This window comes from Camelus bactrianus, chromosome 15, assembly GCF_048773025.1.
Source record: "Camelus bactrianus isolate YW-2024 breed Bactrian camel chromosome 15, ASM4877302v1, whole genome shotgun sequence".
Lineage (NCBI taxonomy): Eukaryota > Metazoa > Chordata > Mammalia > Artiodactyla > Camelidae > Camelus > Camelus bactrianus.
The window spans coordinates 47,510,121-47,526,216 of NC_133553.1; the positions used below are offsets into that span (position 1 = coordinate 47,510,121).

Below are 16,096 nucleotides of genomic sequence, written 5' to 3' on the forward strand. Positions count from 1 at the left end.
AAAAATTAGGAAAGTGAGGGGAAGAAAATAATTGGGCAATACAGCAAGCACGTGTGCTACATACATACCTATCATGTCTAATAAATTCTACATCATGTCCCTGATGGCACTTCTTAATGCAGTTCACACATATGGCATTTCGATCTGTGGTGTTACAAGTGTGACATCTAAAAAAGCAAAAGCTTACATTACTTTCCTCAAACATGCTACTTATTAAATACTACAATTTGTTTATATATTACCCTATGACCTTTGGCTTACAAGAAAAGGACCAAAACCCAAATTTTTGTGGTTCTACTCCAGATTAATTCTGAAAAGGTGCTTTAATGGAATATGCAAATTTTCTATTTTTTGTCTTCCAAGGAAAACAAGCACCTGTCGAGTCTTCACTGAATCAATATGGGGGAGAGGGGAGTCAAAACCCACTCACGGTGACTGGGATAAATGAACACTTTAATAATAGCTTTACTTTGAAGCTCTTAGAACAATATAAATGTTCCACATTTTCAGCAATGTAAGTAGCTACTTCAGTATTACATTGTCTTGTATTTTATGGTCCAAAACAGCATCCTCAAAAGTAGACTGATCACAGTACTCAAAGTGGGCAATTAATAAAATTTTCATTTATTTTCACTTTCCACTAGCAAATACCCAATTTACTATCTTAGCTCATTCATTTAAAGGAATCTAAAAATGTGAGGTCTTGTCAGTTTAGAAATCACCATCTCCCCCTTTTCAAGACTCAAATAATTTAGAAATAATACCTGTAGAAATCATGCATGGGATAGCTGGTGTAACTTGATATTTTATATAAACACTGGCCTCTACTAACAGCCTTTTCTATGGCGTCTTGATTGTTCATTATTTTGTTATCTGTAACAAGAAAAGTAAAATTCTAAGTGTAAAGACAAAATACCAGAGTGATTATTCTAACAGAGGAGTTACTTTTTAAGAGCCTTTAAAAAGGCTAACCAATGAAGCTTAGAACAAAGATAGGTTTTTTCCTTGTGCAAGATACTCCCAACTATTCAGAAAAAGTGGAAACTCTTTCAAAACAGTTCTCGAGTTGTTGGCTATTACTGAGTGACAGAATTAAGTTAGTAACAATGGCTTCTGATTATCATCTTTTCATGGCATAGTGTGTTTATAGGCAGAACAGACTCCAACGTACCTTTCATTGTCACATTAACACCAGATGCTAAAAATAAGCCTCCAAACCGGTTGTTAAAAATTTGATTGCCTTCTAGTGTTGCAGTTGCATGATTTGTAATTTCAATACCTGAAGCAAAATTTACAAACAGCAAATGCATCACTTTATACAGTTTCTTAAAAGAGACCTGAAATACAACAAATGTAGTAAACTAGTTCTTTTATATAAGAAGTATATTAACTAACATTTAAAGAATAAAATGCAAATGTTTATTTGAATCATTTACAGTAACATTAACTTCCACCATTGATAATCCCATTATTCTTGCTAAAGGAAGGAATGATACAGTTCACAATTTACTTTTAATTTAGTACTGACATTATTTTTAGATTTCTTTGCAAACCAAATAGAAGACAGGGCTCAGAAAAATGTTTAGAAAGGAGCTAGATGGTTATCTGGAATAATTAAAAGTAGTCGTCGTCTTCACTGGCAAAAAGTTGAAATATGCACAATACTGGGATTTCACTTACCAAGATCTTGAAAAAAAAAAATTCTCTGAGACCAGAGGTCTTATGTTTATCTGAATTTATTCCTAGTGGCAGTACTAGCCTGTATTTATTCTATCCAGCTAATGATCAGAATTAGTACTGATCTGCAAGAACAAGGTAAGTTTAGCTTAGAGTGGAAGAATCCAGAACTTGGATGAGGTGTTCTCTTAAGTGACTGTTAACAGGCATTCAACCACTTTTGCAGCACATTTTGTACACCTTTAGCCATTATTAAGCAAAAGAACTAACACCAAGAATCAAACAACTTAATGTACAGAAAACAGGCTACAGGTAACAAAAGAAAATACACACCTGCAGCAAATCCATCGAATATTCTGTTTTTCCTCAAAACTGGATGACTATTAGTGCTGATGAGAACACCTGCTTGAGCATTCCTGAAAATATCATTTTCTTCAAGGAGACCTATAAAATAAAATATTTCCCCAGATTAAGGCTAACGCACAGAACATTTTTAAAGTCTTTTTGGTGGTATTTAGATTTTCTTTTAGTTTCTTATTAACTGCATTGTAAAATTCACAGGATTAATTTCTCAACTGAAAAGAAAGTTTATTAGTAATTCACAGATACTTAAAGTAGGATTTAACCAGAAGTTGCTAAAAATGGCAGGTAACCATTCTAACCAATAAAGTAGAAGTTCCATGGTTGCACGGACCATGTCTAGTTTACTCACCATTGCATCCCCTGGCCCAAAGTTGATTCTCACTGAACACTGGTGAATTAATTCCTTGGAAATATTTTTAGGGCCGTTAAAGCTCTCCATGTTTTAAGTTCAAGCCCTGATTATTTCTGGCTGTTGCCAGCATTTATTGATCAATTTCCTTAACTCCAGTCCCTATTCTGCTGCTGTTATTTTCCCCAGTTTCCTACAACTCTATAATATCCCTTATCTGGATGTGTGGAAAGTACTTTCAGAATAAAGTTTAAAATTGCTATTTACAGCCTTTCAAAATACTCCCCCACTCTACTACTTTGTCTCACTACATTATCTATGCTCTGAATATGCTACACATTTTTGTCCCTGATGCCTTTGGTTTATATTATTTCTTCTTTGCATAAGTCCTGCACACTTTCTTCTTAATGTCACTGCCTCTGGGAGGTTTCCAGTTTCCCTCCATCAAATTATTAATTTTCTCTTAAGAGTGGGTTAAGGAATCAAACTTAAGGCCTTCAAATACTGACTCCACCACTTAGAAACTGGGCAAATTACTTACCTTCTGTCTCAGTTTCTTTATCTGTAAAATGGGCATTATAGCACCTACCACACAGGGTTATTATGAAGATTAGATGAGTTAATACATATAAAAGTACACAGTGCTAAATAAGTATTCGCTAATATTACTCCTATAAAACCTACTTATGTACAGTGAATTACAATTAGTTGTGTACTAGTGTTTCTCTGCTCCCTGAAGACATGAAACATATTTTTATTTCTGTAGACATTTGACCCATCTGTAGTATTTCACAGAACTGACCTCTAAATTCCTTTTCCCTGTCTCTAATCTTGCATATGTCCATTATAACCTCAAGTTCTATTGCTAACATCTATCTAAACTGTACTGCATACATACGAAGCCTTTTCATTATACTGCATATACAAACAGCCTCTTATGATTTGGGTCTTGTCCCCTTTCTGGCCTCAACTTTCTGTCCTCTTCCTTTATACTAAATCACTTCCAGTTTCCGTTTCCTTGAGACCTTTTGCTTACAATGTGCTACTCCATTAGACTGTAAACTTTCTGGATGTTTATATTTTATTCACCAGCTTATCTTTACCATCTGTATCATAGTGGTTGGTCAGAAGTGTTCAATTACAAATGAAAGAGTGAAATAACTATACTTTCTACATCTGGAATGGCCTATGACCCCTGCTACTCCAATTTACCAGTAAATACTCATTTTTCAAGACAGTTCGAGTGATTTTACTCCATGAACCTTTCCCAACATCTTATAAATAAAGCCATTCTGTATTGTATTTCTTCATTATATCTTATAAAGAATCCTATCAGAGACATGTCACTCAATTTTAGATTAGAAACTCCTTGAGAGTCTGTCATTAATGGAGTCATTACTGCCTGGTGGCAACAGTTTTGTTGATTAAATCTTGGTATGTTAGAGTGACAACTAGCTAATCTATATAAGATATGTACAATGTTGGATTACTGATATTTCAGGAATGGTGATAATATGCATTTGACATTCTCTCCCAGTCTCTCGATGAATAATACGCATTTGCAACGAGCAGGGACTATGAACTTTTGCCTCAATGCAAAGTTATCTGACCTTTATGGATACCAAACAGCACATTCTGGCTTCATTAATTCCATTCTCCACTCTCCAAAAAACACAGTTGTAAACAGGTACAAAGCAATGCCTGTTTACTCTGGCCTTTTTTATATATTTACAGACCAATTAATTTTTCACACCTAGTTTTATAACTTGACTTTGAAGTTTATTATAATCATGTCAGTTTTCTGAATTAATAAAAGGTCTAAAGAGAGAGTGCAAACAAATTCTGCTACCTTAAAAAAAGCCTTACTAACAAGTGGCACACTCAAGGTGGCTACAAAAGGAAAGTAAAATTCCGTAAACATCTGTCTCCTTGAATTCTAGGCACTAATCTCCTAAACCATCTCAAGATTTGATAACGAAAAAGACTGAGATTCTCTCATTTATAACTTACATTAATTGGCAATGTCACTGATCATTAAAGATATGGAAGGATAATGGAAAACTGAGTTTTTTTACTAATGCAAAATTAACAATACCTCGACCCCCATTAAATATACAGATGCCACCATCTCGTCCATCATGGATTTTATTTCTTCTTAGTGTAGGATTACTATCTGTCTTAATCCAGACTCCAGCCATTGCATTGTCAAATATTTCATTGTCTTCTATACAGCCTAGACCTATAAATGCAAAAATTTAGGTTATGTTATTTAGAAAGTATATTTCTAAATACTACTAGCACTAAGAAAAAAATGAAAGATTAAACATACCAGAATTATAAACTAGAATTCCACCATTCTGTCCTCCCCAGATTTTATTGCGTCTAATTTTGGGGTTGCTTCCAGTCCTATGGGTAAAATAGAAAATAATGCCACTTCAGTTGCTTCTACACCCATATCCCATGTTAGGTAATAGTGGAAAAACCCACATTAATCACAGTAAGAATTAACTATATAAGAGCCCTTCGAGATGCTCTGAGAAGTCTGTCAATAAAGAAATTTGTTTAATTTTGCTTAATTCTATTTCCCCCAGAACATACTTAGCTATAGATTATATTACTACAGAGTCTACTAATATGTAAAGTAAATTGAGGGGGTTAGGTAAAATAACTCATTATATTATATACTCCCCTCATTTAAAATAAAAGGTTGAATCAGGAGCTACTATAGTTCCAAAAACTGTTAAAATACAGGAAAAAAGGGTGTAAAAACTTAATTTTGCAGAAATAGCATAAAGAAGCATAAAAACAGCTCCCATTTAATAAGCCAGGTATAGCTCACAAATATTTTTATACAGCCTTCCACTGTCCAAGTATGATGGCATACACTGACAGCTGTTATGCCTGTCATAGTGGATGACAGAAAAATGGAAATGAGCTCTTACGGCATATGTGCCACTGGCTGCTGTCCTCAGTCTAAGAAAAGTTATATTCTGATAATTTAAGCCAAGAATGTGACAGAGTGTGAATATATATACAAAAGGAAGAATAAAGATTGAGCATTAAATAACCAGGAAATTTCTTCCATTTACCCCACATACTCACAACCCCTCAAAGAAAGCCAAACGTGAAAACATTTACCTTATCTGAACCCCTGAATACATATGATTATAGATATCATTGTCCTCTAGCACTCCATGTCCATTGTCATAAAAATAAACACCAACCTAAAATTAAAAAAAAATTTTTCAAATTAAAAAAACTGTAAAACAATGTATTTCCCATACAAGTATGAGTCCAACATAATCTTACCTGCTTGCCACTGTGTATCCTGTTTCTTCTCAGAACTGGAGTGCTGCCAGTTGTCACCCAGACCCCAGCCAGAGTATTACTATAAACTTCATTCTCTTCTATTACGCCTTGTCCTTTCTCATGCTAAATAAAAGTTACACTGATTACAATATGTATCTGGTATAGGCCAAGTAGTTTATAGTGTGTTTCCCCCTTTTAAGACAGTTATAACAAAAAACCCTCAATTTTCATTTTTTTATCTGGATAAGGAGGTAATGATAACATTCTTTATGTGGTTTTGTACTTTTAAATCTGTTATAGTTAAGAGTAGTTAACATTCAATTTTCTTTAACAAAAAACCTTACTTCATTCTAAGACATATAACTGAAAGATCTCATTTAGTAAGTTAATAGTTATTTCAACTTATCACTGGTGAAATCACTTCAAAATGAGGTTCAAGTTACTAAAATTTTTATTTTTAGAAGATTTAAGACATGAACATTTCTAGAACTATGACTAAAAATTAGAGTCACATTTGGCATTCACTGCACAAGGACCTTTCTGAAATTTCCTACATTTTCTTACTTGTATAACAGTTTCAGATACCATGGTGACAGAAGACACAGGACTAATACATAGGTTTTTAAATTTTGTAAGATGCTAACGAATATGGTCTACCTAAAGGCAGACATAATTCTGCCCTCTCCCAGTTTTCTCTCCTGATTTTGATGCATGAGATTCTAGAACTGTATTCATTAACTTACCACATAAATCCCACCATGCTGGCCATCATGAATTTTGTTATGTCGAACAATTGGACAACTGTTTGTCCTAATCTGAATTCCTGCTAATGCATTGCCTATTTAAAAATAAAAGTTATAACATCAACATACAGAGCCTAAGTAAGAGTACCATACCATAGTAAGAGTACAATTCTGTGAAGTACATCATATTCAGAAAGATACTTATGGTTCATGAGCATTACAAGACAAAACTAAGGGGACCAGGAGTGTAAAAAGACGCAGAAGGATTGTAGGCAGTACAGGCACAGCGGTTATGAGCAGAGACTCTGGAGCCGGGCTGTCAAGTTCTGAATCCCAGGAATTCTACTTACTTTCTGTGTGACTTTAAGTAAGTTACTTAACCTCTTTGTACCTTTGTTTCCTGATCAGTAAGTGGGGATATTTAATAGTGTCTACTTCACAGGGTTGCTACAAACATTATATGACTTAACTCAGGTAAGGTGCTCAGAACCGTGCCTGGCACTAAGCTTTAAATATTATCCAGGTAAGTGTTAGCAAAAGAGGAAGTGTGGGAACATATCAGTCTAGCACATAGACACCTGATAATTGTTTGCTGAATTAATACCTCAAAAGTTTTAATGAGGAATAATTATTTTCCCTTTCTAGTTAGTACTAAAGTATATTAAACTACCACAGAAATAATTTATTAATTGTTAAACAATGGAGTGAATCTAAGGGAACTGTTGATATTTCCTGAGACTAAGGTCTTGGTTTTATTTTCATCTCTGGTATGTAGCATGGTGCCTAGTACATAGTAGGTACTCAGTAAACGTTTGTTATGTGAATAAGTATCACAGAATAATCTTTATTGAGAATTTAAAGAAACTAGATCAATTCCTCCTACTCGGATAATTTCAAAATCCATTTGCTAATGTCAGGAAGACAGATCAAGCTCTAAAATTTGATAGAACAAAACCACATGCTTACCATAAATGTCATTTCCTTCAATAAGGCCTCGTCCATCACCAAAGATGTAAACTCCTCCTTGATTTCCATTAAATATAGAATTCCCCCTATAATTATGTAAAGAAAACAAAAAATCATATATTCAGAAAAGCTTGCTTGTTTTATATAATTAATTGTAAGACCACTCATGTTTATGTGACATTAGCAAATTATTTGACTTCAATGGACCTCAGTTTCCTAATCTATGAAATGAGGGACTCAGACTAGATTATTTTCCTTCCAGTTCTTCCTAAAACCTAAAGCTTTGGAAAAGCCACATAGTATTTGAAACAAAATAGCATTCTTAAAAATTTCCCTCAAAAGAGCTAACACATTTAAAATAACTTTTTTTAAGCTGAATTATAAACATTTGTTGCATACTAATAAGATGGAAATCACATAATCTACTTTCATAAGGCCAGTGAAAAAAAATTTGACAAAAATAATTCAGGGTCTTTGATTAAACTGTAATAGCTCTGATGGACAGTCTCAGCCAATGCCTTTGAGACTGGGTCTGTTTGTTTCCTTACTGTGGCTAAAGGGAATGGTAGGAACTGTTAAAGAAAAGTGACAGCTTAAAGTTTTGACTTTTATTCTTGTTCTCTCTGTCCAATAATCTTTGAGATAATTAGTCTCCTGAGTTACTCTACCTGCTGACTCTCAGGAAAAAAATGAAAAGACAAGGTCATTCAGATTTCAAGAGAAGACTGCAGCCCTACTTACTCATCTATAATGCAGTTTGATGAATTTAAAATGAAAAATCAGAGTATTTGCAATTTTTCATAAAAAATATCTTGCATGGCTTAGATCACTAATAAACAAATAGAACACCCCAAAGTAAATGCAATAGCCAGGCTCATTCAGATGCATAGACTTTGCTAGGAAAATCTATTTTATAGTACTCTGTTGTCTAGGAAAAATACTGAGTTAAAGCTAAGTATCTTAACTTTTCTTATAACAAAAAACAGAAAAATTAATTTCCATCCATAATTTATATACAAATACCTTATTGTTGGGTCACTATTTGAGGTAATCCATACACCTGCAAAGTTGTTTGCATAGATTTTATTCTCTATGAATTGTCCTCTTCCTTTTTCATGAACATATATTCCTCCAGTCTGTCCATGATGAATTTCACATCGAACCACTGTGGGGTTAGCATAGGCTTTTACTTCAAAGCCTGCTATCCTGTTTCTGTGTATGTTGCAACTTTCAAAGTAACCCTGGGAAATACAAAAATTAAACCTGTAGGTAAGGCCATTTTGCAAAAAGAAATGACGTTACAGTCTTTTTAATGTCTATCTCAAAATTAAGTATCAGAAAGGTTCAAGAGTTAAGAATGAAAAATAGACATACACTAAATTTCAAACGATTAAATGTTTTAGTGAAATAGGACTACAAATCCTCTAAATAGTGTGAGTATATTTAAAGCCAGGAATGAAAACTAGGGCAAGATTTATTCAATAAATGCAAACAAATACCATTATCCAGTAAGTGTGTGTGTCTGTGTGTATCTTTGAGCAAAAGATTTATTTAAGTACCAAAGAAAAGAAACCCTCATAGCCTTAAAAATGTTCCAAGAAATCAACTTCTAAAAAGTTGACTTAAGGACATATACAGAAAAAGACATTTAAAATAATTCAAAATAATTCATCTTAACCCCAAATAGGGAATTAACTAAATAAAGTGTTGTTGAAGACTTATGTTCATGTTACACATGCTATCATGTCAAATGAAAAGAACAGTATGTACTTCAAGATAGTATACGTTCAGTATGATCTTAATTTTACCTGGGGAAAAAAACAACTTGAAGGATCAAATAAGAATATGAGGGTGTGATTAACTGAGTAGTGTGGTATTATGGATGCTTACTGTATCCTTTATACTTCTCTAAATTTCTATAATGCCTATATTTTACTTATTTTCTATGAGAATAAAAATTACTGTAATACTGAAATCCTAAGTCCTAAGACTCAATCAGACTGAGTATTTTGAAAAATGAGATATTTATAAGATGGCATTTCTAAAAGCTATTTCACCCTCCTTGTCCATCTCCCTTCAAAAACTGAATGTGTTCTCCTCTCTTTAAATTCCTTTTAGCACTAAATATTTTCTTATGCTACTTCATCTACTGACTCGTACTGTATTTGTCATACCCATTTTTACCTGATCATAAGCTCCTGCAGAGATAGGACTATACTAACTTCTGGAGCATCTGTAGGAGACTTTATACATGGCAAGCAATCAAGCAGGATTTGATAAATGATGTAATTCTGAGTATTCTAATACACTACATATTTAACTCTTTAAAGAAAATGGATCTGAGAACAACACTTAAAAGTAGTTTTCAGGTTTCATTTCCCACAAATAAAGTGCAAATCACCTACAATTTACCTGTTAACATACAGATTACAATCTAATTCTTTAAAAAAGAAATTGAGGGGTTGCATCAAAAACAGTATCTTAAAATATTAAAAAGTCTTTTCTTCTTTGATTTTATACTAAATAAAAATGGATGTACACCAGATGTACATACAGACTTTTATGGCAAAACTGAGCATCAAAGAAACAAAAATTTTACAAGAGGCTAGACTAAAAGAACTTAACATCAGATTGGAACAGTTCAACATTTCTGATGTTTCCATTACTGAGCAGGGATCTCAATTAGTTTCTCTCTGCCAGGAGTTGAATGACACATCTGAATGGTAAACTTGGGAAAATTGAGTATGCTCAATTCAGCTTCACCCTTCTCCTCGTGGAAATGAGCTGCCCTTGTGGAGCATGTCTTCTGTTACTACTCCACGAACACTGCCTTGACTAAGTGGATAAGCCTATCTAATTTGCACTGTCCAGTTGAACAGATCCATTTGGTTCTCATCCTAAGCTGTATCTTCCAACCTAATCTTTAAGAGTATTGAAGCTGATACTTCAGCCTCTTCATGTTATTTCATGGCATAGATTTTATTTCTTAATTTGTTCAGAATACGACAGGAAAAGGTGTGCTATTTATTGGGCTTCCATGAAGATTCCAAAAACACGCCACTGTGATGTCCTGGCTGTACTAGTTAAACCTACAGTATTGCAAGTATACTTTGCTACAGTATATTGACTAAACATTTTTCAAATGTAGGGATGCTTTTTCTCTGTTCTTCTTTAGGTTTTGATTTTGTATAGTTAAGAGAGTTAACTAGATCCATAAGTTTATGAAGGCAAACAGCCCCTTTCTTTTCATTCTTCCTTATCCAGAGGCCCCCATTTTCAATTATTTAGCTAATTCTTTTGACTTACCTCCATATTTTTAAGTAAAAACATGTACAGCTTTATTCCGAGTTTTCAGTTTTAGGTATAATCTCCTAACTTCCTATTATGGAACATGAGCTTTAGCTCTCCTACCTTTTGATCCTCCATCATACATAAACACATCGTATCCTTCCAATGTAGTTACATCACAGTTTTGGTTAGTGTGCTATTTAGACTCAGCCATGAAGTATAATATAACTACACATTCTTTGCTGTACAAGTTTTAATTTTCCCTGAAGTTATACTAATTATCTTGTTTTTCTCCTTTGCTTAGATCTCTAGTGATAATTCTATCCTAAACTTGCCACCATTTGTTTAAATCACTTCTTAATATATTTAAATTCACATCAAGTTTACCAATTTATCATCCTGAATATAAACAGGTTTTATAACCTGCCTTAATCTGGACTAGTTGCCATGGTCACTGACACATGGTCATTTACCATACTATAATTTAGATTAAAGATGGTCCCCTAGTTCCATCAAAGATGGGAGTTGTAATCTGTATCTTTTGTTTTAAGGCAACTTTCAAGAAAAGAAGGTAGCAACATTTTTTTGAAAATTTTTTTCTTCATGCTCGTAAAACCAGAAGCCTCTTACATTGCTACAACTGTGATTACATTCAGAAAGGGCAACCACTGATTGACTTAGTTTTATAATATCACAAGAAAACCTATCTATTATTATGTATTAAAGGATTCAGTTACTGTAATTTTGCTTTAAAATACATTTTAATGAAATGCATCTGTTTTGTTAAGAAATGCCTTTAATGAAAAACGGTCTAATACAGAATCCTACTTTGCCTCAATTTAAGATGCAAACCATGAAAGCTCCAACATACATATGATTCCAAAGGCACAAACATTTTACTGGATTATCCCATATTACAAAATGATTTATTTCCCTACCAGAAGATACCACATTGCTAAGAGCTTCTTCTATGTTTTAAAATAAGAGCTTGTTAACTTCTCAGCATAAGTATTTCTAAATCTGTGCCATAAACATTACTAAAAATCCTTGAAAATTACCATTTTATCAAGTTAAAAATAAAAATAAAATAAAAAGTGAAGTTGTTTTTTCATTTAAAATTTTTTTGAAGTGAAATAGTCTTTATTACATTCAACAGAGTAAAAGGGATTCAAGAGTTTCTCTTAAAACTCTCCAAGTAATTTTTAAAAAAATGAAAAGTAGAGAGAAAAAAATACCTTCAATGAAATAAACTTCTACAACTCCGAACTATAACCTACCAAACACTTGCCAAATACTGTGATATCTGGATAAGAAAGAATAAGGTGCTGAGAACTACCAAATGGTAACTTACATCTTCAGCAAGGTACGTTTCCCCAAGTAACTGCTCTAATAAGCCTAGCCAATTATCTTCTCCTAAAGTGATGAGATCTATTGTCATGAATGGAACACAGGAGAGGAAGGAAAAACTCCCACAGTAGTATTTTTGTAGAAATAACTCAGGCACGAGAAGTAAATCTGAAGAAGAAAACACACTAATGTGCAATTTCTAGCATCCAGAACTTTTAATTCCTATTTAAGGGAGACTATCCAAAGTAAAGTGAAATGAAAGAAGACAGTCATATTTCAACATAGAGAAGCTGTCATTTGCAATCTATCACAAGTTAAATTCATAAACTTAGAATAAATAATAAAAAAACAACAAAAAACCAAAAAACCAGAATGATCCCAGACTTCTGAGACACAATTCAATTCTACAAATATTATATACTCAGCCAAGTTAAAAGGTAAATGGGTAGGCATTCTTGAGTGGCAAAAATTCAAGCTACAATACCTGTATACCTTTCTTTTAAAAACAAACTAATACAAAATGGCTAGATGACAAAACTCAAGCCATGCCAAGAATGAATCAAAATAAAAAAAATTCAGAAATGGAGAAACTGTGATAAAAAGACTGAAGGTAAATACATATAAATACAGATCAATAACTGTAGGAATGTAAATGTTACAAACCTTTACAAAAGAAAAATAAGAATACAAATAATCGAGCAGAGATGGGTTGAAATATAAAGTATGTTTATTTCCTCATTTTTCACTGGGGGAATTAGTTCTGTATTCTAAAGTTTAAACGTGCAGTTAACAATGACAAACTCTAGAATCATACCCTTTGAAATCCTCAAGAGGTGTTCTTTTGTACTGGGCATATAGTATTTTTACAAAAACATTAATTTCTTTAAAAAAAAGAAATTTTTTATGATTTCATGCTTACAAATATAGGAATTAGTTTAAATTCTAACTACGTCACAATAAGGTAAAGGTAAGACAATTTCAGAGAACCAACAATAAATGAGAATATATTTAAAGACAGAAGAGTACAGAAACTAGTTTAAGTGTTTATTCTGATGTTCTCTGAAGTTTTATTAAAAACAAAGTCAAAATTTTTAAAAGGTTAACCTTAGTGATATCATCCTACCAATCATGGGCTGGCAACACAAAGAATACTTGGAATGGAAGAATATTCAACCAAAGGATTTTAAAGGATTGTATCGTAATATTAAAACAGATGACAGGCCCAAGGTATGCTTTATTTTCATTCTTCCCTTATATATTTATAACACCTTACAAATCTCTTTAATCCTTAATAGAATATCTAGCCATAGGATTGCCTAAGATTTGTTTTTAAAAAGTTATAAAATTTATAAACCCAAATCTATAAAAAATAAACTATCAGGGCTGTATGATGAGTAAATTATAATGATGAATTTTAGCAAGTGACCATCAGCATTAGGCCTTTTAAAAATGAGAAAACTTACTCAGGTTAAAATAATTTTGGTACCTCATTTATGAATGAGACTAGAGGCAGGCATAAATATGATACCTGAATTGTATGAAACTGTGGGGCAAAGTCTAAAGGCAGCACAGAAAAAGAAATACTAGCATAGTATACTTCCTTTATAAAAGTACCATTTAGAGTTCCATTTAAGATTTATAGCCAGTACAGGCCTCTAAGGAAGAGCAGATTCTCAAGGTTTTTACAACCTCCATACGTTTTCCTGGACTCCCCAATTCCCATACCCCACCACCCTCTTCCCACTCCTTGGGAAAAAAGCCACAATTTGCAAAGAAATACCAATTTCTTTATTCTAGCTGGAGAAAAGCAACTGGTCATCTCCACTGTGCTTTCTTATCTACAAGCCCAAACTAAAGCCTAAGTTATAAGTGAAGTGCTTTTCTCAGGTTACAGCTACCCCAGGAATATAACAAACTAGATGCTCTGAAACTATTTAGGTATAATCAGAAGTTCATAAAAGGGTACTCCTCATGGTCTAGGTTCAGTTTTAAAAAAGAGTTTGGCATTAGGGTTTTAGGCACAAAGAAAGTAAAAAATTTCCTTCACTAATTGCATTTGTAAGTCGCTTGATTAATACCACATAATAGCAACAAAACTTCACCATACCCTTATTTGTCACCATGACAACACCTCATCTGCCATTTAAAAAAAAAAAAAAACTGTTGCCAATACTGTACTAGGACTTAAAAATTACTTCAATGAAAATTAGATATTAAATGAAAAGAATATTCAAGGCACCCAAGAACATTATTTTGAAATAGTGGTCTAAGAGCTCAAAAAGTCATGTCTCTAGAAATTGTATAAAATGATACAGTAGTATCTGAAACATATCATCCATAAAGATGCTTAATTAATTGCTGCAAAACAGTTTTAAAACTGACATATTATCATCACTGTATTTCTTATTCAAGTTCTGCCTGTTAAAAAAAATTTCAAAAGGAATAAAATGGAAGTCAAATAATGATGAAAATATTTCTCAGAGTGTAGTCTCCAAAAAAACCTGCATTAAACTCATTTATGGTGCTTATCAAAAATGCATGTCCTAGGCCCCATCCTTAAAAATTCTAATTTATTGTTCGGGGTGATTTCTATGAACACTTACATTTGAGAACTACTGGATTAGACCTTACTCCCCTCAAAGATCACATCAATTCCCTAAGGACTCTATCTTTTCTACATGTATATTTTAAATGTTAGGTTCATGAATTTATAGAATTAACATTGCATATTGATTTTAAAATATGCTGAAATCTTCTTTTAAACTTACACTCTTCAATTCAGATAGTCTGGTGATAAAAAATGCTGAAACCTATTTGAAATTTAACTAATTTGAGGTCAGTTTTTCTTTAAGAATAAATGTTCTTACCATGCCATGATCAAATGTGAACACACCAACGTCACGTCCATGATGAATATGATTCCGTCTAATAATTGGATTTCCATGATTTTTAACCCAAATCCCAGCTAAAGCATTATTGGAAATTTCATTATCTTCATATATTCCCTACAATAATTAACCAGAAGTAAACATTAGTAGAGCTAAAAAAAAAAAGAAAAGAAAAGAAAAAAACCCCACAAAATTAAAAAATACCTGTGCATGATCTGTTATATAAAGTCCAACATTTTCACAGTCACTGATGTTACAGTGCTTGATAGTGGGACATGCTCCTTGACCACTAACACATACTGCAGAGCCAACTGTAAGAAAAATAATTTATTTAAAAACCTATTGGGCAACACAGTCACACATTTTATAATAAAACATAAAGGAAACACTGACCTGTACATGTACTTCGGATGATACAGTGATCAATAATAGGGCTACAATTTACTGTAATCTCTAAGCAGTGGTGTGCATTGTGGTGTTGAGCAGACTTGTCATCAGGGTTAAACTAAAAAGTGGAAATTTTGTTTAAAATAAACAACCACTTCCTTCTTAATTTCAACATACATACATAAAAATTTAAAATTTCCTACCCTTATCGTCATATATCCAACATAAGCATCCTCGGAACCTTCCATAAAAACAAAGGTTGAATCTCTAGTGTTTTCAATTATAACTTTGTCTGCTACTTTTCCAGGTGCTGTGAAGAAAATATTTTAAAGTATATTACCTTTATCAGACAGATAAAATGGAAACAAAAAAATCACTTTTTGAATCAGTAAAAATACTCTGGCATAAAACTAATAACTCAGTAGAACCCTTTTTATTGTTTTTAAGCTGAGTATTTTTTTGGAGAGGGAAATTTTAAAGAACATTAGCACTTAGTAGACAATACTAATACTCATTTTATCAGATAGATAACTATGTTTTTCATTGGCCTTTACTATAGGCAGTCAAGTTTAACATGGTATTATTTGAGTACTATTATACTCAAATCCACATATAAAAATACTCATAATAAGACTGAACTACAAATAGTATTTAGTATCAAATGCAATGGCATAGTAAGAAACGGGTTTCTTATGGAAACCAAATCACCACCAGTAGCACCAGAAAATGAAGGTCAGGGAGAAGAAAGAAGGAAGAGATGAGTAGGGAGAGAAAGAGAT

At 32.9% G+C, this 16,096-nt stretch overlaps 1 protein-coding gene across 1 annotated transcript in view; it reads right to left on the reverse strand.

Moving 5' to 3' along the window:
- Nucleotides 1–16,096, reverse strand: part of FBXO11 (F-box protein 11) — a 77,684-nt gene that overhangs the window by 1,337 nt on the left and 60,251 nt on the right. Inside the window, exons 8-22 of the mRNA XM_074341104.1 lie at nt 15,521–15,627; nt 15,324–15,435; nt 15,135–15,241; nt 14,910–15,047; nt 8,431–8,648; nt 7,408–7,493; nt 6,442–6,536; nt 5,699–5,821; nt 5,528–5,613; nt 4,719–4,795; nt 4,485–4,628; nt 2,011–2,121; nt 1,172–1,279; nt 765–873; nt 69–167 (exon numbers count right to left, since the gene is read on the reverse strand). Coding sequence (XP_074197205.1) covers nt 69–167; nt 765–873; nt 1,172–1,279; nt 2,011–2,121; nt 4,485–4,628; nt 4,719–4,795; nt 5,528–5,613; nt 5,699–5,821; nt 6,442–6,536; nt 7,408–7,493; nt 8,431–8,648; nt 14,910–15,047; nt 15,135–15,241; nt 15,324–15,435; nt 15,521–15,627 — 1,720 coding nt within the window. The remainder of the gene's footprint in view (nt 1–68; nt 168–764; nt 874–1,171; nt 1,280–2,010; nt 2,122–4,484; nt 4,629–4,718; nt 4,796–5,527; nt 5,614–5,698; nt 5,822–6,441; nt 6,537–7,407; nt 7,494–8,430; nt 8,649–14,909; nt 15,048–15,134; nt 15,242–15,323; nt 15,436–15,520; nt 15,628–16,096) is intronic.